At 39.6% G+C, this 19,865-nt stretch overlaps 5 protein-coding genes across 11 annotated transcripts in view; 2 read left to right on the forward strand and 3 right to left on the reverse strand.

Annotated features, from left to right (window-relative positions):
• LOC115435836 (uncharacterized) overlaps positions 1–19,865 on the reverse strand; it is a 1,131,008-nt gene that overhangs the window by 629,645 nt on the left and 481,498 nt on the right. The window lies entirely within an intron of this gene.
• The window catches only part of LOC115436331 (zinc finger protein 658B-like), a 763,626-nt gene that overhangs the window by 394,745 nt on the left and 349,016 nt on the right, over positions 1–19,865 (forward strand). The window lies entirely within an intron of this gene.
• LOC115436291 (zinc finger protein 239-like) overlaps positions 1–19,865 on the reverse strand; it is an 887,505-nt gene that overhangs the window by 353,580 nt on the left and 514,060 nt on the right. The window lies entirely within an intron of this gene.
• LOC115436268 (zinc finger protein 664-like) overlaps positions 1–19,865 on the reverse strand; it is a 70,674-nt gene that overhangs the window by 3,879 nt on the left and 46,930 nt on the right. The window contains exon 1 of one of the 3 annotated variants that reach the window (XM_030159072.1): positions 7,203–7,474. The exons of the other annotated variants lie outside the window; for them this stretch is intronic. The gene's annotated coding sequence lies outside the window, so the exon portion shown is untranslated. Of the gene's footprint in view, positions 1–7,202; positions 7,475–19,865 lie in introns of those variants that run through there. 3 annotated transcript variants of the gene reach the window in all.
• Positions 73–19,865, forward strand: part of LOC115435840 (protein NLRC3-like) — a 42,466-nt gene continuing 22,673 nt past the window's right edge. Inside the window, exon 1 of the mRNA XM_030158452.1 lies at positions 73–213. Within this exon, the coding sequence (XP_030014312.1) occupies positions 73–213 (141 nt within the window). The remainder of the gene's footprint in view (positions 214–19,865) is intronic.

The following is a 19,865-nucleotide window of genomic DNA, read 5'->3' on the forward strand; positions in this document are numbered from 1 at the left end:
TATTTTGCCCCCAAGCCTTCCTGAAGTCTCCACAGATATTTTTTTGTGTGCCCTACATGGCAACATGAAAACATGGCAATCAAAAGGTTGGCAGAGGAGTTGGAGGAGATTAAAAAGTCCCTCAGTTTTCTGTCTGAGGAAACTAGTAAAGTGGTCAAAGAGCAGACCAATCTTGTGGGCTTAATGGAAGAGGTCCAAGAGCTGAAGGCAACTGTGAAGCAGAAAGATTAAGACTGAGCTGTTGGAACAACGGATTGATGAGTTGGAGCAGTATTCCAGCATTAATGATGTCATCATCAGTGATCTGGAAACCGCACATGGCAGCTATGCCAGGGCTGTAGCCAGTGAAGCCACACCACCTGAGGAACTGTACACTCTCCAGGAGCAAGAGATTCAATACCTGAACAATAAGAACATATCCGTAGGGAAAGAACTAGGCCTGTAACAGTACACATACCAAACCATTTCGGTACACACCTGTTCGGTTTGGTACACAGCTGTACCGAAACGGCACAGTATGTTGAGAAAAAGAAAAAGGAACGGAAGACATCGTTCAATGCGGAACTTTAAATCCGTGCAAGTTCCACACGGACAAATTGAAGGACGCGCACATTGACCTGAAATACGAAAGAGCAGCTGATATAAGGTTTAAAAAAGCAACAAATATGATGTCAACCTGGAAGGAAGATATTGAAGATCCTCCGCCATCATTACAGTCCAGTTTGGGATCACATCAGGTCCCGGTGAAAGACAACAACAGGGAAAGAGACGTTAATAAGACAAACGCTATTTGCCCCCTATAAACTACGGTAGTTCTAAAACACACTAGCTCTGTCTGTCTGTCTGTCTCTCTCATGCACGCTGTATAATAGAGGAATAGAACCCGGAGCTGAACATTGAAAGGATGTAAAGTTTTACTTTCGTTTCACGCCAGCGTTAGTTATGGACCGCACCCCCCCCCCATCCTCCCCCTGGCACCGACCAAAAAAAAAGAAACAAAGAAATAAATCGCACCCTGCACACACGCGTGCGCGCACACACACACACAAGTACACAAAGTGGCCTAAACAGTTTGCTGGCTGTCCTAAACTAAATAATTTGGTTAATTTTGTTGTCAGTGTTGCTCTTCAGTTTGTTAAAAGAGAATACGAGTTTGCCCTCTTGTTAATGTTTCACTTCATATGGAATTTTTTGTTGTTATTTTTATGAAGAATGTGAACTGACAGAACTGTGATTAGATTTTTGCTGTTTGTTCAAAACAACAGGGTTGCCCTTTGTCACCGGTTCTGTTCATAATTTTTATGGACAGAATTTCTAGGCGCAGCCAGGGGCCGGAGGGGGTCCGGTTTGGGGACCACAGGATTTCGTCTCTGCTTTTTGCAGATGACGTTGTCCTGTTGGCCTCATCGAACCAGGACCTTCAGCGTGCCCTGGGGCGGTTTGCAGCCGAGTGTGAAGTGAGTGGGATGAGGATTAGCACCTCCAAATCCGAGGCCATGGTTCTCGACCGGAAAAAGGTGGTCTGCCCTCTCCGGGTCGGCAGAGAGTCTTTGCCCCAAGTGGAGGAGTTCAAGTATCTCGGGGTCTTGTTCACAAGTGAGGGAAGGATGGAGCGTGAGATTGACAGACGGATCGGTGCAGCGGCTGCAGTGATGCAGTCACTGTATCAGTCGGTTGTGGTAAAGAAGGAGCTGAGCCGAGAGGTGAAGCTCTCCATTTACCGGTCAATCTACATTCCGACCCTCACCTATGGTCGTGAGATTTGGGTCATGACTGAAAGGACAAGATCCCGGATACTAGCGGTTGAAATGAGTTTCCTCCGTCAGGTGGCTGGACACACCCTTAGGGATAGGGGGAGGAGCTCAGACACCAGGGAGGAGCTCGGAGTAGAGCCGCTACTCCTCCACATCGAGAGGGGCCAGCTGAGGTGGCTCGGGCATCTGTTTCGGATGCCTCCTGGACGCCTCCCTGGGGAGGTGTTCTGGGCATGTCCCACCGGGAGGAGGCGTCGGGGAAGACCTAGGCCACGTTGGAGAGACTATGTCTCTCGGCTGGCCTGGGAACGCCTCGGGGTCCCCCCGGAAGAGCTGGAGGAGGAGTCTGGGGAGAGGGAAGTCTGGGCATCCCTGTTAAGACTGTTGCCCTCGCGACCCAGCCCCGGATAAGTGGTGGATAATGGATGGATGTTCAAAACTACCTGTCAGGGAAAAGTGCAATACTAAAGTTTAAAATACATTTAGTAATATTAATAATTTATTTTATTTTCTATTTGATTTATAGCAGCAGAATTATATTATTCCTGTTTTTCTACATTCTATTGTCTCCAAAAATTGGGGGAAAATGTTCAAAAATTCCTAAATGTATTAAAGACATTTTGAGGGGTTTTCTTTCTTCCCATACCAAACCGAAAAAAAAAACGAATTGTGGCTTTCAAAGCCGAAAACGTACCGAACCAAAAATTTTGTGTACCGTTGCAGGCCTAGAAAGAACACATCTCTGCATGCCACACAATTCCTTGCAAGACAACAAAAATAAGTCTTCAATTGGTGTTCAGTTTGTTAATCTTAAGCACAAGATTGATGTGTTGAAGCAATCAAGAAAACTTAACAGCACTGAGGGGTGTATGTTAATGAGCATCTGACAAAGAAAAAGGCTGAGATAGCAAGAAATGGCCGTCTGCTGAGAAAAGAAACTAAAATTCAAGCCAACTGGTCAAGGAATGGAAAAGTTTTCATCAGGTTAAATTGACCCCTGAGCAAGTGAAGGTGGTTGTAGTATGAAATCTGAGAAAGCTGCAACAGTTTAAAGGTCCTGTACAGAGAATTTGTTTAAAGTGGATTGCAGCGACACCTTCGGCCGGAATCGGTGGTGTTTTTAAGGAACAAAGACTCCGTCGTAAGGACATAACTCTGGCCAAGGCGTTTTGAAGTTAATGACTGAAGAGCGGATCCTCTTTACAACTCTGCATTTCTTTTTTCCACACAGTAACTTGCAGGTGCAAAGTAATGTTTCAAGGGAGACAACAATCAAACTTCATAAAGTCCATTTGTAGCGTAGTTTAGTAACTGGAGTGAAAACAAACGTGAAACCAAACTTTGAAAGTCCGACTCCTGCTTCTATGTCTGTTTTACTCTGGAGCTCCTCAGTGTTCCTCACAGACTGATGTTCTAAAACATGTCCCAATAATATACATTTGCTCTAACTTTAACACAAAGTATTCAGTCATTTTCATAAATGACTTCAGTCATTCAACATCTTCCTCATTCTGCATTAGCAGTTCAGCTCCAGCTGCTTCAGCCTTCTGCATTCACAGTATTCTACTGTTAGAACTGTCTTGTTCCTGAAGGACAGTTTAGTATCCAGGCCCCAGCATGAACATTCAACTCCATACAGAACCATTTCAGTCTGACCTTCCAAAGCCGTTAGTTTGGACTGAAACAATGCTCCGAATCAAACAGATTATCCACGTCACAGAGCTAGCCCTGTGGCTAACACACAAGTGTTTACTAAGTGTTTGACTGAGCTACCAACAGACACTAGAGTCCAATCCAATATTCCAGTGCATATGGAGAAAGAACAGAAGCATTCTATACCTGTGGAGAAGGAAGAGGGACAACTCCAGCTCTGTTTTCATTCCTTTAACTCCCTTAGTTCTATTCATCGGTTCAAACAAATGCAGAGGTTCACTGGTGTTTTAGTCTGTGCTCTATCACTGTCCTGTTTAGTTTTCTTTTTCTTTCTACCAGTCCAGCTCCAGTTCCAGTGTCCACCATTACAACTCAAGAAATCCCTTTCTTTAGGAAAGGACAGATCTTACTCCTCACTCGTTCATCTTACTTCTCACTACTAAACTCTGCCGGTCAGTGTGTTGTTGTCATAGTGATGTAAGTCTGCCGTAAAGCAGTCCATTCTTGTTTGACCCGACCAGGGATGCTGGAAATACCATTTGGAAATAACCTATTTTGGTGCTGATAACCTCATTTTAAATCGCAGACTACGATCAGGCATATATCTAAAAATGAGACTTTTCAAGCTCATGCAGAAAGTCTGTACAGGACCTTTAATAATCCTCTGGAATTATGAGCTGCTTACATCCAGTCTCCATTTAATACCTTAATCTTATTACTATTATTACAAAATATTACATACACAAGTGTCCGCATGCCAAACCCCCCCTTATGGCTGGCTCTTAGAATGAAATCTTCCTGTTACAAAAATGTGTGAAACAAATAAATAATCCCCATGCAAATAAACTGTACACATTTAGAGCAAAATTTAACCTTTCCTAAACTGCCTGTATTTAATTAGCATGGATTTTCTGGTTTATCTGATCTCAATTCATATTGGTTTGTTTTTTTCCTTTGTTTTATGCTCCTCTTATTCTTTCTTTCTTTTAATAATTTGCTGTATGATTGTTTCTGAAACATGATATACACCATGTAATAATTTTTTGTATGGATTTTCATAGGAGGTGTGAATTTACCTTCAACTGTGAAATAATGATGCTTTCATGTGAGTTTGTCATCGTTCTTGTAATGTTTGTTTAAATAAAATTTTGTATAAATAAACACCAAACAAACATCCCATCACCATTATCAAGTGTTCATTTTTGCCTCTACTGTAATGTCTAGAATAGACACGTATTATATTTTAAAGGTGTGTCCCTCTGGGCTCTATGCACAGTTCCACTACTTCCTGAACTTAAGGCAGCTCCTTTATTTCCTGTCTTTCATTATTGGACACACTGATTAATCCATTTATGTCTGACCACAGTAGTCTCAACAACAAGTAGCAGACACACCTGGATTAACCAGTGTGTCCAATAATGAAAGACAGGAAATAAAGGAGCTGCCTTTTTTCTTTCTTTTTTTTTTTTTTTAAATTTGGCACAAAGCAATTTACAGAACAAGAAAGGGAAAAGGTTCCATAAGAGAAAAACAGAAATACATTAGGAGACATGATGGAATGGTGAAAGATAGAACTATTGAAAATATCTGAAGCAAAATAAACAAAAAGATTAAGACATTTAAAGTGTACTGAAAATAAAGAAACAGAAAAATATATATTTGACTGGACGATAGAGCACAAAGGACTAAAGCAAGATACATTTCAAACAACAAGGACTTAGATAATCTAGAATAAAGTTTTCTGGCTTTGTTGGACATTTTTTAAATAAACTTAAGAGATCTGTAATAATTAATAAAATCACATATAAACAAATTAAAGGAGGGGTTTGTGTTTTTCCACTTACAACAATGAATAGGAAATTCACCCAAAATAATAATAAGGTTAACAATATCTTTGATGTTTACATCTAAAGAATCCATATAATAATAATAACATAAAAAAAAAAAAAAAAAAAAAAGACGTAATATTTTAAATTTTTAAGGACAACCAACTGTGAATATCAGCCCAAAAGGAAATGCTGTGTGAACAATTAAAAACAAATGTTCAATGGTTTCAGCTTCAGAGGAACAGAAAACACAGGAATCCACATCAAAAGGAAATCTTTTGTGCAAAAAATCATTAGCAGGGTAAACTGAACATGCAATTTTGAAATGAGTTTCCTTTACTGTGGGAACAACAGGACACCAAAGATAAAAAGAAAAACATTTTTCCCTCAGAGTGGTTTCGATGTTAGGTAAAGCAACTGTGTTAAAAGTCCCCAAAGTTTTTATGTTTCGAAGCTAGACAGATCATTTTATTGTTACAGCTTCTATCGAACAGATCAATGTCATTGACTTTCAAACAAGGTAAGAAGGGAACATATAAGGGGCAGGGCAGACCACCTTGGATTATTTGAAGTAATGATGTTGGAGTCACTTTACAGATTTTATCATATTCTTTTCTTGTGCTATTTATATTGTATTTCCTGGAGAATTCTTCATATGATAACAGGTGTCTATCTGTGTTCAATAAATCAAAAACAAATAATAAACCATTATGAAACCATTCAGCTTTAAAAACTGACTTTCTGTTTATAATAATGAATCTGTTGATCCATAAAATAGTGTTGTGTGGGGAGAAGTTATGGGTAAATATCATTCTGCTGAAGTTCAATGCTTGTTTGTGGAAGTTAGATAACTTAATAGGAATTTGATGCACTTCAAAATCACATTTCAAAAATAAGTCAATCCCTCCAACTTTATTGAATAAATTATTTGGAATGGGGCTGGGAAAGACGGTCTTTCAACCACTTCATTCTCACAGATGTGATAACTGATTCAGATTCCATGGCTTTTAATTCCCCTTTATCATAATCTTTGACAAATTGAGTTTCACGGAGGTAGTGAATCTTATTTTTCCAAATAAATATAAATATTACAGAGTTAGATGACTTGATTACTTTTGCAGATGTGTATAATGAGTGTCATGGACAAAGAAGTGTGGAGAAGCCTTGGGCTTTAAACAGAAGAATCCGGTCCAGTAGACAGAGGTCTGTTATGAGCCAGTGACTGAATCATTTCTGTAGATCTTTGAACTTGGAATAATATTTAAATCAGTTCTTTTAGTTACATTTTTTGTGATTATAATTCCAAGATACTTCACTTGGTCTTTCACTGGGATATTAGCTCTACTGTGAACATCACTGGTATGAACAGATCAGAGCTCACATTTTTGGAGGTTCAGTGATAAACCAGATGCTTTGGAGAAAAGCTGAATTTGACCAGTTGCTTTAAAGGAGCTGCCTTCAGTTCAGGAAGTAGTGGGGCTGTGCATATGCTGCATTCCAGAGTGCTGGCAGGTAGAATCTATCTGACTTGGACTGAACTCCATCCCACCTCAAAGTATTCCAGGTGATCCACGTTGAACAGAAACTACAAACATGGAGAAGGCAGATCTAAGCTCCTATTTGCTTTGATACTGAGGAGGCATTTGGACTGTGGACAGTCCAGTGTTCTCATATACGCAAACCAGATGGAAGAGGCCAAATGACGGAGGAGCTGATTAGACATTGTCAAGTTTCTTTTCATTGTGAACTTCCACACTGTGCGCCGCTATTGTTGTGATGACGTCACATTGTAGTTTTTGGTGAGGTCGGGGTACTTGGAACTGGACCCACTTTACAACCAGGACCTCCGGCTTCGACAGGCGTTCCAATGCATTTGACCCAGTTGGAGGTCGGAAACTTCCCACCTCCCAGTACTTTGGACCGCGGCCTTACCGCCCGTGAATGTTTGACGATAATGCAGATCACTTACTGTGCAGGACGATCCGTGCTTTCACGTCCCAGTCTCCAAATCCCATCAAAGTCTGCAGCAGAAGCAGAAAAAGGACACACATTTGTCACTAGTCTCTTACGAAAAAGAAAAAAAGTCTCCAAGACGATTTGAAAAGTCTCCAGATTTAGTTTTTCTCCAATTTAACAACACTGGTCCGTGTCTGGTCTGAGGAGGAAACCGACACCCTAATGCGGCCCGGGTGGAACTGTTCCAGGTCCGAAGGTTCCGCCTATACAGTGTTCTATGATGGAAACACACGAACCCTCTAAAGACCCACAGCGACATCAGGACCGGAAATGACTGTTTGGAGTCACTGTTCACTAATGGAGGAGCCACTAATATTTTTTTTTTTCCTTTTTTTTTTTTTTTTGGCACAAAGCAAATGTACATCTCAAGAATGGGAAAATATTACAGAAGAATAATACAGAAATACATGAGGAGACATGGTGGAATGGTGAAACAGAACTAATGCAAATATCTGAAACAAAATAAACAAAAAGATTAAGACATCTGAAGTGTACTAAAAATAGAGAAATGGAAAGAAAAATCAATCAATCAATCAATCAATCAATCAATCAATCAATCTGACTGGCCAATAGAGCACAAAGGACTAAGGCAAGATACAAATAACACAGCAGGGACTTAGATAAACTAGAATAAAGTTATCTGGCTTTTTTGGACATATTTACAATATACTGTAGAGATCTGTAATACTGGATAAAATCACATATAAACAAATTAAAGAAGGGGTTCGTGTTTTTCCACTTGCAACAATGAATATGAAATTTACCCAAAAATAATAATTAGGTTAACAATATCTTTGATGTTTACATCTAATGAATCCATAAAATAAATAATATTGCATAAAGAAAAAGATGGGATAGTTTAAATTTTTAAGGACAATCAACTGTGAATATCAGCCCAAAAGGAAATGCTGTGTGAACAATTAAAAAACAAATGTTCAATGGTTTCAGCTTCAGAGGAACAGAAAACACAGGAATCCACATCAAAATGAAATCTTTTGTGCAAAAAATCATTAGCAGGGTAAACTGAACATGCAATTTTGAAATGAGTTTCCTTTACTTTGGGAACAACAGGACACCAAAGATAAAAAGAAAAACATTTTTCCCTCAGGTTGGTTTCAGTGTTTATTAAAGCAACTGTGTTAAGGATCCACTAATATATGGGTTAAAACAGTAAAGTGGAGCGGAACGAATGAAATAAAAAATGAAAATAAAATGGAATAACAAACAAAAAAGGAAAGAAAATTACAATAAAATATAAAAAATAAAGTAAAATAAAATTTGATGTAAAATTATATAAAGTATAAATATGAAATAAAAATTAAGCAATATAAAAGAAAATAACTAAAAGAAAACAAAACACAAAAAATTAAATACTAAAATAAAATAAAAACAAAATTATGTAAAAAAAAAAAAAATTTAAACATATTAAGTAATGTAATAAAAGAATAGAATCAGATGAAATTAAATTCTCTGTTTAGAAAATTTTCATGCTCACTAAAGTTAATGATAAAATACTGTAACGATAATGATATTGGATTTATTGTGGCCGTGGTCCTGGTTTTGTAGGTTCCTTTACAACATTATAAATACACTGAGATGAAGTTGGACATAAATGGCTGTTGCATTTGTTTGTTCCATATATGTTCATTAAATCATTTCTGACATTTTATTGTGCTGTAGAAGAGCTGAAACATAGAATAAAGTCACATTTGCTGATTTTCATTGGTATCATTTCTGTATCTGTTCATTTGTTTCTGTTCATTTCGACACCGTTAACAAACTCTGATTGTAAAATGCTGATTTCTGACTAAAATCTTTGTAGTAAAGTAACTAAAGCTGGTGGTGTTTACTGTGGTTGTTCATGTTGGGGTGTCTTTGGAGGAGGAACAACAGGGGCCTGTTCCAGAAAGCAGGTTATGTGAAAACTCTGAGTATGTGAACCCTGAGATGAGGGAAACTCTGGGTTTTCCGTTCCAGACAGAGAGGAAAGTCAAACCCTGAGTCTGTCACCATGGTAACTTACTCTGTGAACATAACCTGCTCGGTGGCAGGTTTTCTTTAAGAAACCCAGAGTTTCACCTGACTCCTCCCACCTGAGACACGCTGTTAGACATGGATTGTCTGGACAAACGTGAACCCAAAGACTTAAAAGCACAGTTAATACACAGTGATCTAACATCAGGAGAGGATTTTCAGACCTTGAATAGATGTGCTATCATTTCCTGATGAATATCTATTTATCCATGTCTGTGTATTTGGGGTTGAACAATATAAGTTCAGCTTCTTCCTACTTCATTTCAGACATAAAGTGTTGTTAAAGAGCCACAGTGAAATAACTGTACAGTATGGGAATTATTTTTCTTTTGTTGGTGATTACCTTCAATATTTTAGACTGTTCTGTTTAAATTCTTTTTTTTTTTTTTCCTTTTGTTCACCTTTATGTGTTATTCCTACTTATGTTGGACATTAAGTTTATTATTATAATTTCAATCTTACACTCTGTATTAAATCCTAAATTATATTTTAAATAATGTTAGAGACATTCTGCTGTAAACTCAGACTCAGATCAGTGATAATCTTTATTTTGCTGGTCTTCCAAATGTAATAGTGTGTGTAGATGGAACACACATTCTTATTACTGCTCCTGCACAAAACCAAGAACTATGTTCACAGGAAGTCCTTCCACAGCATCAACGTCCAGGTATCATCACTAATATGTTGAAAATGACAGTATACGTCACAATATACAGCAGCTAACAATAATAATAATAATAATAATAATAATAAGAAGAAGAAGAAGAAGAAGAAGAAGAAGAAGAAGAAGAAGAAGAATAATAAGAATAATAATAATAATAATAATAATAATAATAATAATAATAATAAGAATAAGAATAAGAATAAGAATAAGAATAAGAATAAGAATAAGAATAATAATGCCATTCTCTGAACTATCAAGCTCATTTATGATCGGGCACACATTACAAATGTGGGAGCCCAGTGTCCTGGCTCTGTACCTGACTCCACATATATCCAGAGTATAGCCTGATCCACAGATGTGCATGTGTTAAGTAACTGAATACTTTGTGCAATGATCATGTTTGTCTCCCTGATATAGACACACCCACATGTTACTGCATATGGTTTTGACATTTTTCTACCATGTTAAGAATGGACATAAAGTAAACAAGAAAAAAGAAAAATTTTAGCAACCTTGAAATATTTTAGGCGTGCTGGGAATCAATTTAGGGCTGCTTCAGCACCCCCAAAAATGGGCTAAAGGTGCCCATGTGTGGACGGATAGCCCAGTAGGTAACGCTATGGTCTATGATCCCAGCAGGAACTCTTGCATTTTTTCCCCAATGCTTTATATGTTCAATCAGGGGGCGGGGCCAAGGACCCCCGTAGATAAATCCATAATTGATACAGAATTCTAACTGGTGGTAGAAACGTTAGCTTACCTTGTCACTGCTGATCACAGGGGTCATGCAAACTAGCTTCTGTAAACCAGGGTTAGGGTTCGTAAGGAGCATACGTCCATGTGGACAATGGACTGTCTTCTGATGTCTTCACCCATTGGCTGAACACCAACAGGAAACAGGACTTTACTGACACATGTTTGGTTCCTGAAGGGCTCACAGTCTGGCTGGTTTTGTTTTTTTTTTTTAATTTGAGCGAATAAATTATGGGTGACAAGTGTGTTGTAAGAAAAGCACTGTTGAACATGTACCGAGTCAAATATGACTGAAAATGGATCAGTAATGCCTTACACTACTGCATTACAGCAAAAAAAAAAAGAAATCTATTACTGTAATGGATTACTTTTGTAACACTTACACTTACTCCCAACACTGGTTATTTCACAGATATGAGAACTCCTATTGAATGATTAAACACACTGACCTTTGACCTCTGATGTCACCCTCAGTGGTCAAATCTAAACCAATCAGCTGTTGAGTCCAAATAAACCACATGTTCAGGTTTGAGTCCAGACACTGAAACCTACAGAACATTAGTGTCAGAGAGAGAGAGAGAGAGAGAGAGAGAGAGAGAGAGAGAGAGAGAGAGAGAGAGAGAGAGAGAGAGAGAGAGAGAGAGAGAGAGAGAGAGAGAGAGAGAGAGAGAGAGAGAGAGAGAGAGAGAGAGAGAGAGAGACAGAACATAGAAAAGAACACAGAACAGAAAATAGAACACAGAACTACACACAACAGAACCTAGAACAGAACAGACAGGCAGAGGTGGTCTGTCCTATGAGTGAAGTCAGTGGTATCTTAGGGCCCTGTGGTTGAACCTAGAACAGAACCTAGAAACAGATGCGGTTGTTCGGGGGCCTTCAGTTACTAACAGCATTATGGTGGAGAGATCGGGAAGTTGATATTAATGTCAACACTTTGACAAGAACATTTTTATTTTGACAAGTCGCAGCTTGCCCAACTGGTCCACCACACCTCAGAAGGTCACGGAACATGTAAAGGAACTGTTCTGCAGAGGGTTTACAGTCATGGAGTCACTGTAGGAAAACAAACATGGATGTCAAATGACAGATAAACTATGGCCACACCCACATACTGACCTGAACTGCAATGAACACAATAACCCCCTGAACCCCTGCACAGAACATGGAAAAGAACAGAGAACAGAACTCAGAACAGAGAAGAGAATAGAAAAAAGTACAGAACGGAGAACTAAACATAGAACAGATCATAGAAGAGAACAAAATAGAGGAGAGAACATAGAACAGAACACAGAACAGAATTAAGAAGAGAACAGAACAGAGAACTAAACATAGAATAGAACAGAGAAGAGAACAGAGAACAAAACATAGAACAGAAAAGAACATAGAACAGAAGAGATAACAGAACATAGAAAAGAACAGAGCAGAGAACAGAAGCTAGAACAGAACACAGAACAGAGAAGAGAACAGAAAATAGCAGAGAACAGAACAGAGAAAATAACATAGAATAGAGCAGAACACAGAACATAACACAGAACAGAACATAGAATAGAACAGAACATAGAGCAGAACTTAGAGTACAACAGAATATAGAACAGAGAACAGAACATGGAACAGAAAAGAACACAGAACAGAAAAGAGAACAGAGCACAGAACAGAACAGAACATAGAAGAGAACATAGAACATAGAATAGACTAGAACATAGAACAGAACATAGAATAAAACATCGAACAGAACATAAGAATAGACTGGAACATGGAATAGAACAGAGAACAGAACATAGAAGAGAACCTAGAACAGAAATGTGACAACACCACATCACTGGACCAAGAATGATCAGACACACCTGTACTTCTTCCACAAACTGAGGAGAGCACAAGCCCCGCCCCCATCATGTGTGTGGTACAGAGGCTGCTCCGCCTCCTGCCCAAAACAGCTACAACACATATTGAACACAGTCACTCAGATCATGGCTGTCCCTCCTCCCTCACAGACATATTTCACACCCGCCCCACCCACAGACTCCTCCCACTCCCTCTTCAGCATCCTGCCTTCAGGGAAAAGGTACCAGAGTCTCCAGGTCTGATCCACCAGACTGCAGAACACCTTCATCCATCAGGACGCTGAACCCTGTCCACTTCTCCCCCCACCCCCACCCCTAGACTGTAACCCACCCCCACATTTCCACCCAGACTCCACCTCAACCGTTGTTTCCACATCAGACTCAGTAGACTTAGATCCTGTGGTTTTGTCCATCAGCTGCTGACTGTCTTCTGCACTTTAAACATGTCTCTGCTGTCATATCTGCTGCTGTTTGGTTCCATGATGCACCTTCTGACCTCAGAACCAGGACTGGACTGCACTACTGCTGCTACTGGAAACACACTGACATGGATACTTTATATCCCGTCATAGTTTACAGTTTATACTGTTTATTTATTCTTTTTTTTAAACTCTTTTTAAATCCATGACATTAAACAAGGTGAGAGAGAAACAGTATCTCAACTCTCTGTATGTTCTGCATCTGTTTGTTTACATTCAAGAACGTCTACTCAGACTGAGATTAACATCAGGAAATAACTGACAGTCAAACTAAGCTCCTCCCACTGGCGCTGGTGGAACTTGTGGGACCAGGTGAGCTTCTGTTCCATTCCAGGTCACAGTTCACCTGAGACACACCAACACTTAGACTCTTCCATCAGCCTTCCACAGGTCAGTTTTCTATCCTTTCTCTTCTTTCAGGCTCATCTTTGTGATGTTTGATTTGTTCTCTATAATTTCATCAGTTTAGTGTCATTTACTACTGGTTACCCCCCCCCCGAAGGGGATTAATCTTTACAGGGTTGGGCCAAATTCCCCAGATATATATTTACTCAAACCACCCCAGTGTTTAATTATTGTGTCACGTGTTCTGCTCAGTTTCAACAGCATCTTCTCATATGCAGCTGTTTCTGTCATTTGAATATGATTTTTATATTTAACAAACACTGAATATGGATGAAAGAGTGGATTGATGCCAAAATAAGCTACAATAGGTGCGAGGGGCGGGGTTTGTTGAGCCTGGCACCACTTGTTACCCCGCCCCCTGAAGGAGAGGGAGGGGGTATTGTTTTTGGTTCAGTTTGCTTGTTTCTTTCTTTGTTTCTTAACAGTTTAGCAGCAAAACTATTAGTTAAATTCAGACCAAATTGGGTTTATAGATTGCCAGTGACCCAGAGTGGATCTGATTACATTTTATTAAAAGTAGGTCAAAGTTAAAATTTGTAATGAATTTTTAAAAATCTTTTTTCTTCCCATTTACTTATAATGGGCAAAATTTCATGTCTATAAAAACATCAATTTTGTTTCAATTTCCTTCAAACTTGGCACATATATAGAGGCAGCTGATCTACTGACATCAGCACATACATAGACATGATGACATCAGCTGGATCGATGCCAAAAAAAAGCTACAATGTGTGTGAGGGGCAGAGGTTGTTCTGCCTGGAGCCACTGGTTCAAACTGGTTTTGGTTGGAGTTCAACCATTGGATGATGTTCCATCAGCTCCATTTGTCTTTGCAGATTCAGGAAATCCCCTCTGATGTCTGACTGGGACAATCATGTGAGCTGAAGTCGTCCAGAACAGGAGTGAGTTTCACTGGACCACTGGGGACATTTCCATCACAGCGTCATTAACACAGTGAGTCTGTCCCAAACTCAAATGTTGTTGAAATGACGCTGACAGAGCAGAACCTTGTGCAGTAGAACCTGAACAGAACACATCAAACACATGTTCAACACACAACATAGATTTTCTACCACATGTTGATGAAGTGGACTCACAAAGCACAGCCGACTGATACTAAACAACACACTGTTGGTGGACGGACTCGGGGTCAAAGGTCGTCCTGAACCCAGTCCAACGGTCACGGCCTTCACAGAGGGTTCAGGTCTGGGTTCAGGTCACTGTTGATGTTATTGACATCCCACAAAACCGCATTGTTTCCACTTGGTGTGTATTTGAAAAGGGATCCAATGTTGTCTGTGAATAGAAATGCTGTCAATTGAAGGGTTTGTGTGGATCGATAGGATGGAGACGGAAGACAGATTTACACCACATACCTGGACTTTGACAAATGGGGACTTCCTCCTTCTAGACACACATTCCTATGTTAAACGTCATTGGTGTAGACACTTGTCACTCAAATATGTCTGACCAATGAGGAAGCATCCACCCACTGCAGGATGTTTGTGTCAAAATGTTTCAATAATATTAACAAAAAAAAAAAAAAATCACTTCAAAGAAAAAACAAATGCAATTTCTTGGGACTCAATTTGTATTTTTTCATTCAAACACTTTTTTTTATTGAAAATATTTTTTTTTTGATTGAAGTGATATTTTTGGGGATTGAATAATAGACACAAATATCCAACCCCTAATATGGCCGAAATACAAAAAGATGACTTCATTCAAAAAAATTATTTTCAATCCAAAAATATTCACTTCAGTCAAAACAAAGGGTTCAAATGCCATTTTCTGAATTTCAAATTTTTTTTTGTATTCAATCACTTTTTTTCTTTGATTGAAAAGGGTTTTTGGATTGAAGTGAAGTTTTTTATGATTGAAAATGTTTTTCTTTGAATGAAAGTATTTGTTTTGGTTAAATCACTCCAGAATCAAATGTAACTTCCTGTTCCTCTCAGACATGTTGAACCCTTTATGGACCCTTTTCACAGGTCCATTCCTCCTGCAGACTGAGGGAACTCTGGGATTTTACAGACCGTGTGCTGGTGCTGGGGTCCTGTTCCTCTAAACAGTTATTTCCAATGTTGGGTCCGTTCCTTCCATTACAGTTAGTTACTTCAAAGTCATTCCTTCCCTTACACTATTACTGCCTCAGAACTGTAATGCATTACATGACTCCTGGATTACTTTGGAGTTCCGTACAGACTCTCATCATAAATGGTGCATGTGCAGTAGAACCCAACCCCCCCAAAGTCAAATAAGTACATGTGGGCAGATAGCCCAGTAGGTAACACTATGGTCGTCCCAGCATCTACACTTGCATTGTTTTCCACTGCTTTATGTGTTCAAACAGGGGGCGGGGCCAAGGGCCCCGGTAGATAAATCCATAATTGATACAGTATTCTAACTGGTCGTAGAAACGTTAGCTTACCTTGTCACTGCTGATCACAGGGGTCATGCTAACGAGCTTCTGTAAACCAGGGTTAGGGTTCGAAAGGAGCATACGTCCATGTGACCAGTGGACTGTCTTCTGACATCTTCACCCATTGGCTGAACACCAACAGGAAACAGAACTTTACTGACATGTTTGGTTCCTGAAGGTCTCATGGTCTGGCTGGTTTTGTCTTTTTGGTTTTTTTTTTGAACAATTAAATTATGGGTGAAAAGTGTGAACAGCGCTATTGAGTATGTACCGAGTCAAATATGACTTAAAATGGATCAGTAATGCCTTACACTACTGCATTAAAGCAAAAAGTAATCTATTACTGTAATGGATTACTTTTGTAACACTTTACTCCCAACACTGGTTATTTCACAGATATGAGAACTCCTATGGGCTCTATGCACAGCCCCACTACTTCCTGAATTTAAGGAAGCTCATTTATTTCCTGTTTCTCATTATTGGACACACTCATTAATCCAGATGTGTCTGACCACAGTAGTCCCAACAGGAAGCAGCAGACACTCCTGGATTAATCAGTGTACCCTATAATGAAAAACAGGAAATAAAGGAGCTGCCTTAAGTTCAGGAAGTAGTGGGGCTGTGCATAGAGTCCATTGGATGATCAAACACACTGACCTTTGACCTTTGATGTCACCGTCAGTCATCAAATCTAAACCAATCAGCTGTTATGTCCAAATAAACCACATGTTCAGGTTTGAGTCCAGACACTTAAACCTACAGAACATCAGTGTCATTAAAGGTTCTTGGCAGGTTTCCACTGGAGAACATGAGCAGTGAACACAGTTCAGAATCACAACCTGCTGTTTCTCATTTATAGATGATTCAACCACCTCCTCTGGTCATGTGACCTCTGGTCATGTGACCTCTGGTCTGGACTGGTTTAGGCCTTCAGGTTTTAATGGAAATCTGAGAAACCATCATCACATGGTGTTGGTCAGACTGTAAACCAGTAGACGGAACCAGTTCACCTTCAACATTTCTGATGGATTTTCTTCCTAGACTTTGAGAATCAGCTGTGCTTGTCCTTCCCTTCAGGTCCCATCATCAGCTCCAGGAGGCCATCTAGTGGTCTGACAGTAGAACTACAGCAGAACCAACATACACACACACACCCACACACACACACACACACACACGTATCAGCCATTACACTTCAACTCACACTCACGCCACAAACAGCACCCACAAACACCTTCATTAAGTCACATCTACATTAAACACACTACATATGACAGTGGTTCTCAACCCGGTCCTCGTGGCCTGGTGTCCTGCATGTTTTAGAGATGTCTCTCTTCACACCTGGAAGCCATTCCATCGTTATCAGGCTTCTGCAGAGCCTGATGAAGAGCTGATCACTAACTGAACCAGGTGTGATGGAAGAGGGAAATATCTAAAACATGCAGGACACTGGGCCACGAGGACTGGATTTGAGAACCACGGCCATATGAGATGTGGGATGCAGGTCTTGGTCCAAAATCCTGAGTCTGGTTTATCTCAGAACCGCTGGACCACAGGTGAGTTTTATCTGTGACTCTATTAATGAACTAGAGTCTGATCAGGTGATAAAGAGCTGCTGTTTAGGTCAAATAAACCAACTTCAACATGTTCATGACCTTCCTCAGTCGCTGTCTACAGATTAAAGTCAGACACAACAGGACACTAACACTTCCTGTGAAAATTTTCAAAATAAAAGTAGATTGAGCTGCTGTTTATCATGTGAAGGATGAATCTGTGTGGATTCAGGTCTGGACTGATGGTTTGTGTTCTGATGTGGATTCAGCAGAATGGATCAGAGTGAGGACAGAGAGGAGCGAGCCACTCCCTGGAAGACCACCCACAGACCCCCCACAGGACCTGGACCTGGACCCAGCTGTGTGTCCATTAAAAGTGATGACTCCATGGATGACCCACTGTATTTTAAAAGAGCACATGTTTGTGATCCTCAGTAAGTGAACGTCAGTATGAGAACAGCACTGAGTGACCCTCAGTGGACGAACATACAAGGTGCAGATAAATGACTCAGAGCTCAGTCTGAGTTTAGGTCTGAGGGTCCACTGATCTGTTTCAGCTTTAACACATTCTTATCTTAGACCTGGACCCTGAGTCCTCACACATGAGCGTCAGGTCAGAGGTCACAGCAGAGTCAGAAAACATTTGACAGAGAACAGCATCTCCTTTAACGTCCACATGAAACTGGATTCTTCTGCAGAAGGATATGAATCACACTAAGACCACAGTTTAATGTCAGAGTTCAGCACTAAAACCACTGTACCATCAATGTTCACAGTCCTGGACCTGGACCTGGACCCAGCTGTGTGTCCATGAAGAGTGATGACTCCATGTCTCTCCCGATATGTTTTAAAACAGGATATGCTCCAGAGACTCAGTAAGTGAACTTCAGATCCAGTGGCAGCTTGTCAATAGAGAGCACTAGGGCGCCACCCACCTGTCTCACATGAAGAAAAAGACGATAGGAATCACCTAAAATAATTTTACTAAAACACTGATATTCAAATAAATGAGTAATACGTGATACAGGCCGTGAGTACTGTGTATAATCTGCATTCAAGTGTCGTTTAAACATGTTTTCTGTCGTTTAGTGAACAGTCAACTGACGTGTTTCCTATTTGGGGCAAAAATCTGCGCCCAAGGCTCAGCCTTTATCATAATAGACTCTCGTTATAAATGGCACATGTGCAGTCGACCCCCTCCAATACAAGAGTTAGGAGAACCTCAGCCCCACCCACAGGAGTAAATGTCACATGCCAAAAAGAATCCAGACCTTCCTCAAAATGGAATCATTGAATAGGTCCATAAGTAAAACTACTGAGCCATGACTAAGAGGCTGGATAGATCAGTGGATAAACACTTCACTCCCTCTCTCCAAAGCCCATCTGTTTAAGACTGATTTCTCTTTGTGAGCACAATTGCATTGTCCAATTTTTAACCTGCCTTTTGCTTTTTACTCTGTTTTATTCTTGTTTCCTGTATGATGTCCTTGTGTGCCAAGAAAGGTGCCTATAAATAAAATGTATTATTATTATTATTATTAGTAGTAGTAGTAGTAGTAGTAGTCGTAGTACTATTAGGATTAGTATTAGTATTATTACTATGACACAACTGGTTTAGGTACAGGAGGCACAAGATTCTCAGTACGAGTGATATCATTGATTTTTTTTTTTTTTTCCCCCAGCCTTTAGGTTGATTTTCTATTTTTTTCATGTCATGTGACCTACCTGTACTACCTTCACCCCTGGTCTAAATGCATTTTCCATATTATCAGTGGAACAGAGACATGTCTGACTTTAACAATAGAGTCATAGAAAACTGTCCATGTTTGAAGGATAGACGGTGAAATTTACAGATAAAAAATACATGACTGAAAACACAGACTGTGCAATTTTGTTTAAATTGAAATTAATATTCTAAAATAGTGGTGCATGTACTTTGGTGTATCCTAGTGGTGATATGTGGTTATAGTGCAGCTGAAAACTGACGTGGCTGGTGAAAATAATTTCACCAGCCGCCACTGATCAGATCTGGTCCAGATTCACCAACAGGGTTTTCAGCTCAGTCAGTCCTAATGTGGTGTTCTATGTCTGACCTAAAGTTAGTCCTGTTGAACCATTGACATCACATCATCTTTTTCTTGAGTTTAATAGATGTCAGACACAACAGGACACTAACACTTCCTGTGAACCTTTCAAAATAAAAGCTGACACTGTTTAGATTTGGTATTGAAATAGTCATCTCATGTAAAACAGTCCATTGAAACTGTTGAATTAATGTAACATCAAATTACACAACATGAATTAGTTACTTATATTAAACTACACTATGTCACAGAAAGTTAGATTTCACTGTGTTATGTTTAATTATGTAACACAATGTACAACATCAACCAGATCAATGTCAGAGTTCAGCACTAAAACCACTGTACCATCAATGTTCACAGACGTGGACCTGCACCTGG

This window comes from Sphaeramia orbicularis, chromosome 16 (assembly GCF_902148855.1).
Source record: "Sphaeramia orbicularis chromosome 16, fSphaOr1.1, whole genome shotgun sequence".
Taxonomy (NCBI): domain Eukaryota; kingdom Metazoa; phylum Chordata; class Actinopteri; order Kurtiformes; family Apogonidae; genus Sphaeramia; species Sphaeramia orbicularis.